Source organism: Haliotis rubra, unplaced genomic scaffold, assembly GCF_003918875.1.
Source record: "Haliotis rubra isolate DU_JTF1 unplaced genomic scaffold, ASM391887v1 Scf287, whole genome shotgun sequence".
NCBI classification, from domain to species: domain Eukaryota; kingdom Metazoa; phylum Mollusca; class Gastropoda; order Lepetellida; family Haliotidae; genus Haliotis; species Haliotis rubra.
This window is the reverse complement of record NW_025766954.1, coordinates 263,881-277,421: the sequence shown is the minus strand read 5'-3', so window position 1 is coordinate 277,421 and position 13,541 is coordinate 263,881. Positions and strand designations below refer to the sequence as shown.

Sequence of the window (13,541 nt, the reverse complement as noted above, 5' to 3'; positions counted from 1 at the left end):
CCCTCTCTACCATTTCCTAATGGTATGTGCAAAAGGTCCCTTACAATGTTTGTTTGAATAGCTTAAAATAAAACACATAGTTTACCTTGATACCTCTCCGCACAAGGACCTGAAAAACACAACATGCAAGCCCTGTGCAAACTTTGATGTTTAAATGAAGGATACATATTTTCTTCAGTCAATCAAATTCAACTTAATTTTTTTTGCCTAATTTTGGAAATTCCTATCTTAAAAAAATCACAAATGCACGGATAGTACCAAGTTTTAGATCAGATGCTCAGAAACAACAGGGTATGTAAAATCCACAACAACATAATACTGATACCTTTATTATTTGGCATTTGGAACTGCCCGTTTTTGTTCATTTTCCAAACAAGAGTGAGTGAGTTTACTTTTACGCCGCTTTTAGCAATATTCCAGCAATATTACAGCGGGGGACAGCAGAAATGGACTTCACACATTGTACCCATGTGGGGAACTGAACCCGGGTCTTTGGTGTGATGAGTGAACACTTTAAACAATGGGCTACCCCAATGCCCTTTCAAAACAAGAGAAATAAGATATGCTTATCCATACAGAATAATTACATGTTCAATGCTGACTTGTTTCTGTGAGATGCAGAGATGAGTAGCAGCAAAATAATCATTTGATTCTAATGAGATTGAACTCCTGTATATGATCACAACCCGACTCCTTAATACACATCAAATAATACCATGTGCTGCTACACACCCAGTTTCACACCGTGAAGCAAAACAGTACCACACCCACAAGCACGAATACCCCAGGGAAATAATCAGTCCAGCTGAAGGTTGCTGGTAAGGTATAATAGAGCCGTAGTGGTCTCATTGTTTGGCATGACGCTGTAAGCCTGCCGAAGACCGTCAGTCGATTGGTCGTAGTGTTCCTCCATTGAAGCACTGATAACATCTTGGACTAGAGTGGGCTGCTCCGTGACAGTGTGAACAGTCTGCAGAGCATCTGCGTCCACTGTGGTTAGCTGCTCTACGGCCAGGTTCTGCATCTCACGCATGCCTTGGGTGTCGTGAGTTCGAACGTGGCGTCGCAGAGCGTACTTAGTGTTGAAGCGTTTGCTACACTTATCACAGCCGAAGGATCGGGGATTCACATGAATTGTCTGGATGTGCTTCTTCTGTACGTTCTGAGTCTTGAAGGAAGCTCCACAGTGATCACAGAGGTATGGTCGCTCGGTTGAGTGCATGGTCAGGTGTTCGGCCAGGTGAGACTGCGGAGAAATCATTGGTATAGTGCTTGTTAATATGGCAAGTAATAATAACCAAGGGCAAAATAATATAAACAAACCCAGTCTACAGAAGGACTTCACAATGGAACCATTTCAGACTTAACATTCTCTCTTCTGCAATGTTATGAAGTCTCCAATCTCTTTTTCAAGGATTATTTGCCAACTCCTTCCTCCATATCAGAATTTGTGTGTGCATTTGCTATTCCAGCAATATCATGACAGGGTACACAACACATTGTACCCATGTGGGGAAGCAAAAGCCAGGTCTTTGCTACATAGTAAATAAGCATATGAACACACTTAACATGCTCAATGAAAAAAGTAAACCTTTGGAATCATAAATGGCAATTCGTAGTATTAACCTCACTAATACAGGAAAGGGGAAGCTATTTTAAAAAACAACTGTGTATTATCTAACTCATAGTAATGAAAGGAACAAAAGTTTTGTTCTTGTTAGAACGCTTACAATTCTGCATGAACTCAAAATCCACACATTCTTTATGAGTACCTGTGGAACATCTGTACATGACATACAAAATGGGTGCCCAATGCACACTTGTAAACAAAATCATTTCTTTCAATCCTGCACATCCTTTTATAATTGCTTTACAGATTCCCTGAGCCCAAAACTGTGGGTGATTTCTAAACTTCATGATTTTTAAAGATAATTATAACAAAATTTTCAAGATGTTTACACAACGTAAACGTGTTTTAAAAAAACTATGAATGATTATGAGCTGCATGATGCTAGACATCATCCTGAAGATTCAAGATCATCCATTCAGCTGTTCAGGAGAATTTAAAGAACGTACTGACAGGACACACTGTCCTTCAGACACGAAGACCTGGAAAATAGCACTAGAAACACAAACCTGAGATCTGAAGCCTTTCTCACACTGCTTACAATGGAAAGAAAAGTTTCTGTCTTTACGATCCTGATGAGTCAGTTTATGTTGTGCAAGAGTGTCCGGACGCTTGAAGGCCATTCCACACAGATCACACAAATAAGGCCGACTGTTACCATGGACATTAGCTCGATGCCGCAGATAGTGCTCTTTACGATATGTCAAATAATCACAGTCAGGGCATGGATAGCTCAGCTTCAACCCTTCGAGTTCACCGGTCGTCAAATGTATCTGAATATGGCGTGCCATCAAAGAATCCTGGCTGGTTCTATAGTTACACTCAGGGCACTTGAGATGGGCAGATTTCTTGGGTGTGTGTTTCAGCCTCTTGTGTTTCAGGACTAACTTGGCGTTATCTGCCTTGTACGGACACTGTTCACACTTGTGACCCTGTCCGCTGTGGGTGATCTCGTGTCTGCGCATGACGCTGTAGCGGATGGCAATGAAGTTACACTGACTGCATGGGTACAACCGTGTGTTCTTCTCATGCAGAAGCATGTGCTTGCCCAGGTGACTCTCTCGCTTGGTCTTGAAAGAACAAATCTTGCAAAAGTATTTGAATGGTGTTCTCAGCTCGTATTTCCTCCTGCTTTTCGCTCTTTCCTGTATTCGTAATTCATCTGAAAAAGATGTTAAAAGATACAAGTACAGAGACACTCTACTATTTCGATGGTGTTTCTATTACATCTGGGGACCCGTAAAGATCTGGATCTTCAGTAACCCATGCTTGTCGTAAGAGGCGACTAACAGGATCGAGCGGTCAGGCTTGCTGACTTGGTTGACACCTGTCATCGTATCCCAACTGAGTATATCAATGCTCATGCTGTTCATAACTGGATTGTCTGGTCCAGACTTCGATTACAGACCGCGCCATATAGCTGGAATATTGCTGAGTGTGGCATAAAACTAAACTCACTCACTCACTCACTATTACATCTGGGTTGGTCCTGAGCAAGACACATTCACCCACAGAATTAGCCATACCTGGGTTAGTCATGTCATATATTGTTTACTGGTGACAATAAAACTTAGTGATTACACAAATTTGTTTATTTGTTTCCATGTTTTTCTGACGTTAAGATAAAGCTGCGGTCAACTTCATTACATTGATTGTTTTACAAAACATTGGGGGTTTAAGAGTGCTAGCAAACCAGTGTTTTAACACTTTCATGCCATGCACCAGTCAGGGCAACAATAAGGACCATCTTTAAACATTTTTCGGGAAGATGGTTTGACACAGAACCTGATCTCCAGAAAGATGGTGTATTCAGATGTTGTCTTAATGGCCATGGAGAAGGGAAGTATATCATCACAAATACAATCATCATGATGTTTTCATTTACCTGATTATCATGATCATAGCAAAGAAACATTAATACTGCCGTTAGTATATCTGTACACACCTGCCCAATACCTGCCCATGAGTGACATTTAGAAGATGATTGAGTTTTCATCATGGAAAAAAGTGCATAATAGTATTCTGACCCTTCCATTGGCATCAAGACATTGCGGTTGCAAGTTGCCTCACAGGGAGATTGGGAGGCAGAATCGGTCACTGGATAAGGATTAGGGGGTTGTAACATTTGACCTTGCTTTTTGTTTTCACCTGAAGACCTACAGGCTGCTATGAAATACCAGTAGCTTGAAGTTTCCTGACAGTACCATAAACACTGCAAGCATGACTGATTCCCGGTAACAGACAGACAGACAGACAGACACACACACACACACACACACACACACACAGACACACACACACACACACACAGACACACTCACTCACTCACTCCCTACCTGCATCATTTGCAGTAGTTGCCCCTGCTCCTACTTCACTGCTGGTGACCTTCACCTTGTCCACCTGGGGCTTGGGAACCCTCCTGGGATGCAGCATCTTCCTGTTGCGCTTTGTTCGCCGAGGCTTGTATTCCTCGTCCTCCTGGTCCATGTCCCCGAGCTGCACACAGCCACTGTAGCGGAGGGGCTGGTGGACTTCCCGCCCGTGGGACGACACCAGCGGCACCAACAGGTTACAGATGGTGCCCTTGCTGTTCTGCTCCACCTTCACATCACTTGCAGCAGAGCTGTCTTCTTTGTTGTCATCAACAAATTCTAATCTGAAAATTAGCAATACTGACTTCATTTAGTATTCCTGTCACAATAAGATTACTTACATATTTACCTATATCAAGTGATGTTACGAGTTACTTTGTCTCTCTGTATATCCTCATGTGGGTTATTGGGCAGAATAAGTACGTACTACACAACGTACTGATATCAACCACTAGGAGATCCACAATGCCACCAGGGCTTAAACAAAGAGTAGCATATGTTATATTTGGGATTATATGGTACATTTGACCACTTTCTACAGTGGAAACCGCCTAAGTAAAGACCGCTTAACTAAACAGACCTGATAAGTAAACACTTTTCTTTGGTCCCGGCAAATTTCTTCATTAATTATCACTATTAGAGTCTGGTTAACTAAACTCGGATAAGTAAACAATACCGCTTAACTAAACGTCTTCTTACGGTCCCTGGAAGTAAATTACTTAACAAAAGATACTGGATAACTAAATTAGCGATCACCACATAATCCGACATGAGGGACAGTCGTGTCAGTCTCCAGTCAAACAAACATCCTACTTACAGCTCGCTGGCGTCAAGCAGTTGACAATACACTGCCAGCCCTGATAAGTTGTTCACTGTTACATATGCATACATATACATGCATATGGTTGTCATTTGCAGGTTTTTATAAGTTTGGATAAGTAAAATACCTGATAAGTATACAATTTTGGCGAGTCCCTTGAAATTTTACTTATCAGGTTTCCACTGTAAATGGCATTGTGTAAACAAAGACGCATCCAGAGGACTGCTAACATCTCTATTTGTCAGGCATCATAACCATGACAACAGTTAGCCCCTGGTTTCAAATTCCTCGATTCACCTTTACAAAGAAATTTGTCTATCTCTCCTCTACCTCTACTTCTCAAGACTGCAACTTCTGTAAATGTTTGTTCGCGGTTGAACAGTTTGACAATCTCAAAATGTTGGGGTGGCACTTTAGGGCATACTGGTTGATCTTGTGGTGCCACCCCTCAAGGTTGTTATTGGTCTGTTGACCATTATATAAAGTGGCTCCTTGTACGACACAGGCCCAGTACTTCTTCTCGGTGCGCAAGAACTTCCACAGTGAAACTTGTACTCATCAAAGTTTTGCCATCTCGATGACGTAAACAGCATAGCAGGTACCGCACAGCATGACAGTAATACAGCAAGATGTTAACAAGATTAACTCAGTGTCAAAATTTGAGATCTGTTATTTCTGTATTCTGCCATATATCCTTTGATCGTATGTTTGTCCTATATAAACATCGTTTGAGATCTTCTTAAACTGACTAATTATATAAACAATATCAGGGGCATTTTTTTAACTAGTTGGTAAAACTCTCTACTTAGTTTGCGTATTGCAAATGTGGCTTTACCGGCAATTGCCTTTCTAAATGAAATGTGGCTTTGTCAGCAAAAAGAATTTTTCAAATGTGGCTTTTCCGGGCGGACAGCAGTGTAGGGTATGTATTTTTGTGTGTAGAGGGGAGGGGTGAATTATTGTCCCTTCACATGTCCTTGAAACAGTCCTTTGTCCTTGCCTGTGTTTCATCTTCCCTGATCAGTATTCTTGTTGAGAGCTACAAGTCTGGATGCAAGGGAGACAACCCTTGTGAGTAATGTTTACCCTTGACTTTGTCAACAAAATGTTGAAAGTACATAAATAATCCCTTTCATTCATTTCACAATTTCATATCCAAATAAATGTCAGCATAAAAATGTAAATGACAAGGAGTGAAAATTTTATATAATTTCATGCATATTTTACAAGTTGTACCATTGTTTTAAGAGTGTATGCAAACAATCCAGTATTACATCCAATGAACTTGGAATTATTGACAAATGTGCACTGCAACAGTGGAAATGGTAAAGACTGACTGACTGAGTTTAGTTTTCGCCAGCTTTTAGCAATATTCCAGCAATATCACAGCGGGGGACACCAGAAATGGGCTTAACACATTGTGCCCATGTGGGGAATCGAACCCAGGTCTTCGGCGTGACGAGCCAACGCTTTAACCACTAGGCTACCCCACCGCCCCGGGAAATGGTAAAGAAATGTACAAGTCATGTACCAGTGATATCATAATAATCATAGGTACGTGTGATACTTCTTAAAACTGAACTTCTGGTAGAGGTGTGACGATACAGAAATTTCACAATACGATACGTATCGCGATATCTTGGAACGATACGATTCGATAAAATGCGTATCACATTGGGCCACAATGTCATGTGTCAACAAAGTCAGGGAGCCTGACCGCCCGACCCTGTTAGTCGCCTTTCATGACAAGCATGGATTACTGAAGATCAGTTCTAACCCGGATCTTCACAGTCCTTAATCTAGAGGCACCACCTGTCAAGACTTACCTAGTTTTTGAACAGAAGGGCATCATGGCCTGCAGTTTGTTGTAAACTCGGACCAGCATGCTGACGTTGCCGATGATGGTGTAGTCCTTCTCCCTGTCAATGTTGAGGTGTGTTCGGACATCGGCCTGCACCTCGTCAAGCAGCACTGAGTGACTGCCAGGTATAGCATGCAGCAGTGCAGCGGACAGGGTCGCTGATACTTGACAGAAAATCTCCGGCTGGAAGGATAAAGAGTCTCAGTTATACGTCATAACTGGTATAACTACAGTTCATCATAGTCCATGATCCATAGCAAATCTGATCACCAAACAGTTTGTTTGCTGTTTAAAGCCACACTCAGCAATATTCCAGCTACATGGCGGCGGTCTGTAAATAATCGAGTCCTGACCAGACAATGCAGTGATCAACATCATGGGCATCGATTTACAAAATTGTGAAACCATGACATGCATCAACCAGGTCAGCGAGCCTGACCACCCGATCCAGTTGGTCACATATTCCGACAAGCATGGGTTGCCGAAGATCAATTCTAAGACTACCATACAGAGGAACATTAATAACCAATATGATTTTTTACTTGATGTTTCAACTGTATGATTTCTTGTGATGGAAATTTCAAATGTCCTGCTAAATACGATTTTGGTGGCCATTTCCAAGATGGCTGCCATTTTTGTCACTTCTTCTTGTATTACATAAGCCTTAGACACTTTTCAAATTTGCCAATAGAGCCTTTTTCAAAGCTTTCATGATTGATGAAAGATATTTTCTAAAGTATGTCTTTATAATATTGGCATTCTGGTGAAATTGACATGACTATGAAACAGAAAGAGAAACAAGGTTAGTGGTTGTGACAAGATGAGTTACTTCCCTTCCCTTATCAGTGACCTTGTTGCTTCATCAAGTAACAAACTTTATCATCTAATGGAGGTTGTTATCGGTGCAATAAAGCAATCTGATAAACTTGATATCCAAATCTGATAACTATGCAAATTACGTCAATCCACGAACTACTTTCACAAAACTCCATACACGCCATGCGAATCCTAAAACGTTAACATTTCATTGATGACGCCGTTGTCACGAATTTACATGTTTGTAAACAAACATGGTTGCCCCCATTCTCAAAATTGGTGATTCTGTAAGAATTGATGACTGAGGTTCTGGAGTCGTTACTGCAGTAATTGACTTTGGAAAACATGAAACGGAGTACTTCGTTCACTTTGAAGGTACGGATTATGAGGCACGACTGAAAAGCAATCGTCTAAGAAAGGTACCAACCAAGGATTTCGATCTATCGATCACAATGCAGATGACGAATCGATTCCGTCAGGTATCAGAAACTGATATTGATGAGGTGATTACCCGCAATGAAAATAGAAATACTGCCAGGAAAACTCTGCCCGGTTTTGTTTCTCCTTTTAGACAGAAAGATCTCATTTTAAGCATGAGTTTTGTTTGCACTGTATTAGCAACTAGTCACAACCATATGCCGCGGCCATGAACAACCTTCACCTTGGTGTACCACTAAGTATTCTTCTGTGAATGCTCGGTTCTCTTCATATAAATTCACGTACGATTTGCTTCTATATTTAGAGTAATTTTAAGAATGACATTATATGATAAAGAGATTATTAACCTCGTGTGTTTCCGTATCATTAATATCATATATTAGGAATAAAAACTATGTATTATGCTCCCCAAAGGCTCGCTTAATACAATTTTTATTCCTAATATATGATATTAATGACACGGAAACACACTGGGTTAATAATCTCTATTTACATTAATCATAATTGAAACAACACCATTATATTGAGGAAATCAGGGATTTATCCAGGACTTTACACTGAAGGCCTTTTGAAAGGGATTTTTTAAAGTTCTTGTTTGCATTCAATTCAGAGGCAGGCACATTTCAACATTGTGTTTTGAGACTGTAAATAATATAAGCAATAATATAAAATTGAGCATTACATCCTCTTACTATTTATTCAATGCACTCAGTGTTGGGGACAATATTAAAGATTTTCCGATTATACAGATCTGGGTTTTGTTTTGGTCAATATAAGTAAAATGATCTGGATCTCATTTAGTCCTTGTCACTAGTGTGATCCAGGCAACTCAAGTTGACTGGGCAAAGGGCGAGGAAACGTTATCAGTAGTATGACTGATATCTCCATTGTCAGAGACTGAAATTTATTTGTATTTGAACCATGTTAACTATGTATGTGTAATGTATATTAGTATTAGTATTTGAGGTAAAACATCATCAATGTGGGTAAGTCTATCATGTTTTTTGGGGGGGGAGTAAATTTGAAATATATCTGAGAATACATATTCAGAAATTATTCAAAGCTCTTTCAATTGAATTTTGCAATTTGGATAGAATGACAGGCATCAGTGAGCCTGTCTACCCAATCCCATATGCATTCTTACAACAAGGATGGGTTGCTGAAGACCTATTCCAACATGGATCTTCATGGGTACAATCTATCAAGTGTAACATTCATGTTGACCAAATTAATGTAAATAGATGTTTATGATTACTCGGTATGAACCAAAATGTAAGTTGTAACTTGTAATATGTGAGGCATTTGTCATAATGCTGTATGACAACGGGATTGTTCATACTCATACAAATGAGGTGAGGTGAGGTGAAATTGGGTTTTACGTCGTGCTTGAGAATATTTCGCTCATATGACGACATGCATACGTGTGTATTTGTATGTGCGGCTGCTTGTACTAGCCCAGACTTAAGCTGGTTTTATAGTGCTAGCCCACTGAGATACCATGCCGCAGTTAAGCATGAATACCCCACTCAGACACAATATACTGACTCCGAGCCGACCAGTCCTTGTTGTACCCATTAATGCCGAGCGCAAGGCAGGGACCAACAAGTACCATATTTTAACGTCTTTTGGTATGACGCGGTCGGGGATCAAACCCTCGACCTTCCGCTCTCCGGCGGACGCTCTAACCACTACACCAAGGAGGCGGTCATACAAATGAGACTATGTAGTAGACATGATAGTGGCCTAAAATTATTCAAGACTGCAGTAGTATTTTGTTGTTTTATCTCAGGCTAACATTCCTATTCTGAACACATCCTGAACTTACAGTGAACTCTTCCCTGTTCAGACTTGTTTGTTCAGTCCGAGTGTCTGAAGTTCCTGCTTGAAGCTGCACCTGAACCGATGTCTCCACTGATCCTTTGACCAATGCCTCCTCCACCACTGCTGAGAAGGTTGCTGCAGGCACTCCAACAACATCGTCCACAACCGTGTTGCCTGGGAAATGACCTTGACCATCGATCTGGGCATCGATGACATTTTGAGCAACTAGAGACTCTTCCAGTTTGGGAGCAACATCCTCAATAGCTGTTATGTGGCTACTTTGTTCAATGGATTCAATGTCAGTGGCACCATCTATCTGCTCCAAGTTGAATGGCAGGGTGTGGAAAGTGATGAGAGTGTTCTGTGGTACCAGCGCCCACTGAGATTGAGAGGAGTTGAAGTCACTACCAATAGATGTCGCCACCGACACAGCATCAGGATCACCAACATCAACATTCTCCTCGCTTTGTCTAGAAAACAACATTCAAACATCTGCCACATCTGATAATGTTTACAAAAAGAATCACCCATAAAGATCCGGGTTAGAATTGATCTTCCATAACCCGTGCTTGTCGTAAGAGGCAACTAACATGATCGGGTGGTCAGGCTCGCTGGCTTGTTTGACACATGTCATCGGTTCCCAATTGCACAGATTGATGCTCATCACTTGATTGTCTGGTCCAGACTCGATTATTGACAGACCGCCACCATATAGCTGGAATATTGCTGAGTGCAGCATAAAACTAAACTCACTCACTACAAAGAGAATCTCACACTCTTGTGTCTTTGATGTCAAACATATCAACACTGGCCAATCCTAAGAATTTTAAACTTTTATTGACAAGTGTTTTGACAAAAAAATACTGCTTTGTTTGTTTGTTTGTTTTTAACTCAACACTAAGCATATTGCAACTAAGACAACTGTCTGTAAATAATAAAGTCTGGACCAGACAATCCAGTGACTGACATCATGAGCATTGTTATACAAATTTGGGATATGATCACATGTGTCAACCATGTCAGTGAGCTTGAACACTTGATCCCATCAGTCACCACAGCAAACATGGGTTGCTGAAGAACAATTCTAACGGATCTTCACAGGTCACAAAGACATATTCAAAAGACACGAGGCCTAGATTCTATTTATCATCAAACACATTTTGCCATCTTTATTTAGATAACTCTAATAACCAGTGACTTGACTGTAAAAAGTACTGCAAACCAGCTTCAGTAGCAGGGAAATGATAAGTGATCATGATCAGGGGTGGAAATAACCCATTGCCCGACACCCCAGTCCAGTGTTTTTTTTCTGTCGGGCAAGCAAATTTGTATATCACACTGTACCGGTGTCCAGTTGACTTTCCAATGTTAATTTTGTTGTTTATTTGAAAAATCAACAAGAAAATCAGCCAGTATAGTGGAAAAATTATCAGGGCAAGTGATTTTACATGTGCCACTGTACCGGAGTACACTAGCAATTTTACAGGTATTTCCACCCCTGATGATAAGTAATTGATTACAGTAGCCAATGTCAACACAGGGCGTATTGTTTCTTCTTACCCATGTAATATCTCCTGCAAAAGCCAATTGTATTCATCTTGATACCAAAAAATAATATTAAGTTATGGAGATCATGTAAGTTGGTCAAAGTTGGTCAAATCTGGTCAAATCTTTTCCCAGAATGGTTTCTGGTTAGAATAAGTCACTCCCTGCTTCGCATATAAGGCAGTCTGAGTAAGACCAGGCTCGGTTACTTGGCTGTCAGTTGGCCTTCAGCTGATTGTTGCTCATAACACTCATAGGTTTATCAGTAGCCATGGTAGGGGTGAAACCGTACACCGCAGTATTAGTAGATCCGTGTATTTTGCCTTCGGTTCGGTATACCGTAATGCAATCTAACAATTCAGTATTTTCAGTTTTCTTCATGTCATTTCTATCTAGTCATAAAATGACAGTCTTGTTCATTCAAAATAACAAAGATTATGGCTATTTTTTTCCATGTCATTAAACAACGTAAGGTTTGGCTCTGGAAGTACATTTTCTGCATTGTGATCATATCTCATATACTGAACCGAAGGCTTTGTACTGTACCGTGGTAACAGCATACCATTTCACCCCTAAAATTACATAATCAATTATTTACAGGTCATGATGGCCTATATATAGGTATAATTGTGCGGTGCTAAACTGACAATAAAATAAATCATATATATCTTTTGACAGCTGGGTTGTTGCTGCCCTTTCAAAATCTACTTGTAGTGCTGTTAGTGCCTGATCACTGTTAGGAGAACTATTCAGCAAACTTCATACATATTCATCATGTTCATTCTTCAGCCTCAAGCAGTGGATTGACCCATGAATAAGCATGAAGTTCTTCTCTAAAACATCCTGTGGTCTGATGTTTTTTTCTTCAGCAAATTTTATAATCATTGTCTCATGGCATTATTCATGACAGTCCTGGTCAAACTGTGAACTAGGAAAATGGGATATTTGGCATGCCAAGATGGTGTCTAGGTCCTTGACTTTTGCAGGTGCAAAGTCCCAAACAAACTATACATTTGCTGACCCAGATATCTTAATTTGTCTGCTGTTAACACCAATTTCAGCAATATTCCAGATAAGACAATAGTCTGTAAATAATCAGGTCTGTACTAGACAATCCAGTGATTGATATCATGATCATATATCTACACAACTGGCATTATATGCAACAACCAACTTTTGTTGGTACAGAGATTGCTTCAAAATTCCTTAATTCCACAATATTTACCCCGACATTAGTAGAGTCTGTGACTAACACAAAACGTCATTATTTACTCATATTTGTCACAGATTAAAACTTTTGAGAACCGACCGCTTGACCTTATCAGTGTCTAATAGCTGCAGAAAACTAAAAACTCACGGCGCAAGTCCTGGTTGTGTTTCCTCTTCCATCCTGGCGACACAAGTAGAATAACCGAAATCTCCTCAAAAATAATTATTTATTTCCAACGACGGTGCGAACTTGAAAATGACGGATTCAGCCGTCATAATCCCCTTACGGATGCCATTTTACTGTTGGAGTGGAATGGCGTTGTCTGAAAAGGAAATTGAATTTCAGAACTATAAACCAGATTAGTGATCTTTCTGTCATCTTGTGAAATATTTTGGTTGGTTCTAGTTGTACTTACACTCCATGTTTACACCCTACGTAGCTTGTAATTTTACAAAACGTTCGTGAAGGGACATAGCTGAAATCCTCAGATTCATTCGGATTGACATACCGGACAAAGTGCTGAAAATATAACATTGATAATCGGCATTCTTGCGCATGACATTTTCTTTCATCAACAATATGTTACAACTTTCGATTTATAAAGTATTCCATGTGAAAATTGAAAATATATGGCCATATCTGAATGACAATGCCCAATATAACAAGTCTTTTAATATCAACCGTATTTTCCGGATTTAAATATCTTTTCAAAGGGAAGTAATGTAAATGTTCCGTTATCGGAATACCACTAATATGGCAAAAATGATATATTATGGACGCTTTATTCAAAAACGTTAAAGTTAGGTAGTTGATATCTGACTCCTGATTCCTGATACAAACGCAAACAGAAGAATATTAACGTTTGTACTGGAAATGAACTAGCACATTTTTTAACACAAAATCAAATATGATACATCGAGTTCCTTTTGTCATCCATTTTATTATGATAACACCCCTGCATTCATTCATAGATTAGTTTAGACCCGATTCCAACAATATGCTTAACGTGGGTGTCAAAACAAATTATTGTC

The 13,541-nt window shown here is 40.0% G+C and overlaps 1 protein-coding gene across 1 annotated transcript; it reads right to left on the bottom strand.

The window, feature by feature from the left end:
- Positions 1–313: 313 nt before the first annotated feature.
- LOC124281647 (zinc finger protein 286A-like) lies at positions 314–13,017 on the bottom strand. The gene is made up of 7 exons (XM_046717580.1): positions 12,926–13,017; positions 12,658–12,832; positions 9,760–10,225; positions 6,646–6,863; positions 3,964–4,283; positions 2,137–2,789; positions 314–1,246 (listed from the first exon to the last, which is right to left on the bottom strand). Exons 2-7 carry the CDS (start codon positions 12,687–12,689, stop codon positions 797–799), a joined length of 2,139 nt encoding a protein of 712 aa, XP_046573536.1. The 5' UTR covers positions 12,690–12,832; positions 12,926–13,017; the 3' UTR covers positions 314–796.
- Between the last annotated feature and the right edge of the window lie 524 nt (positions 13,018–13,541).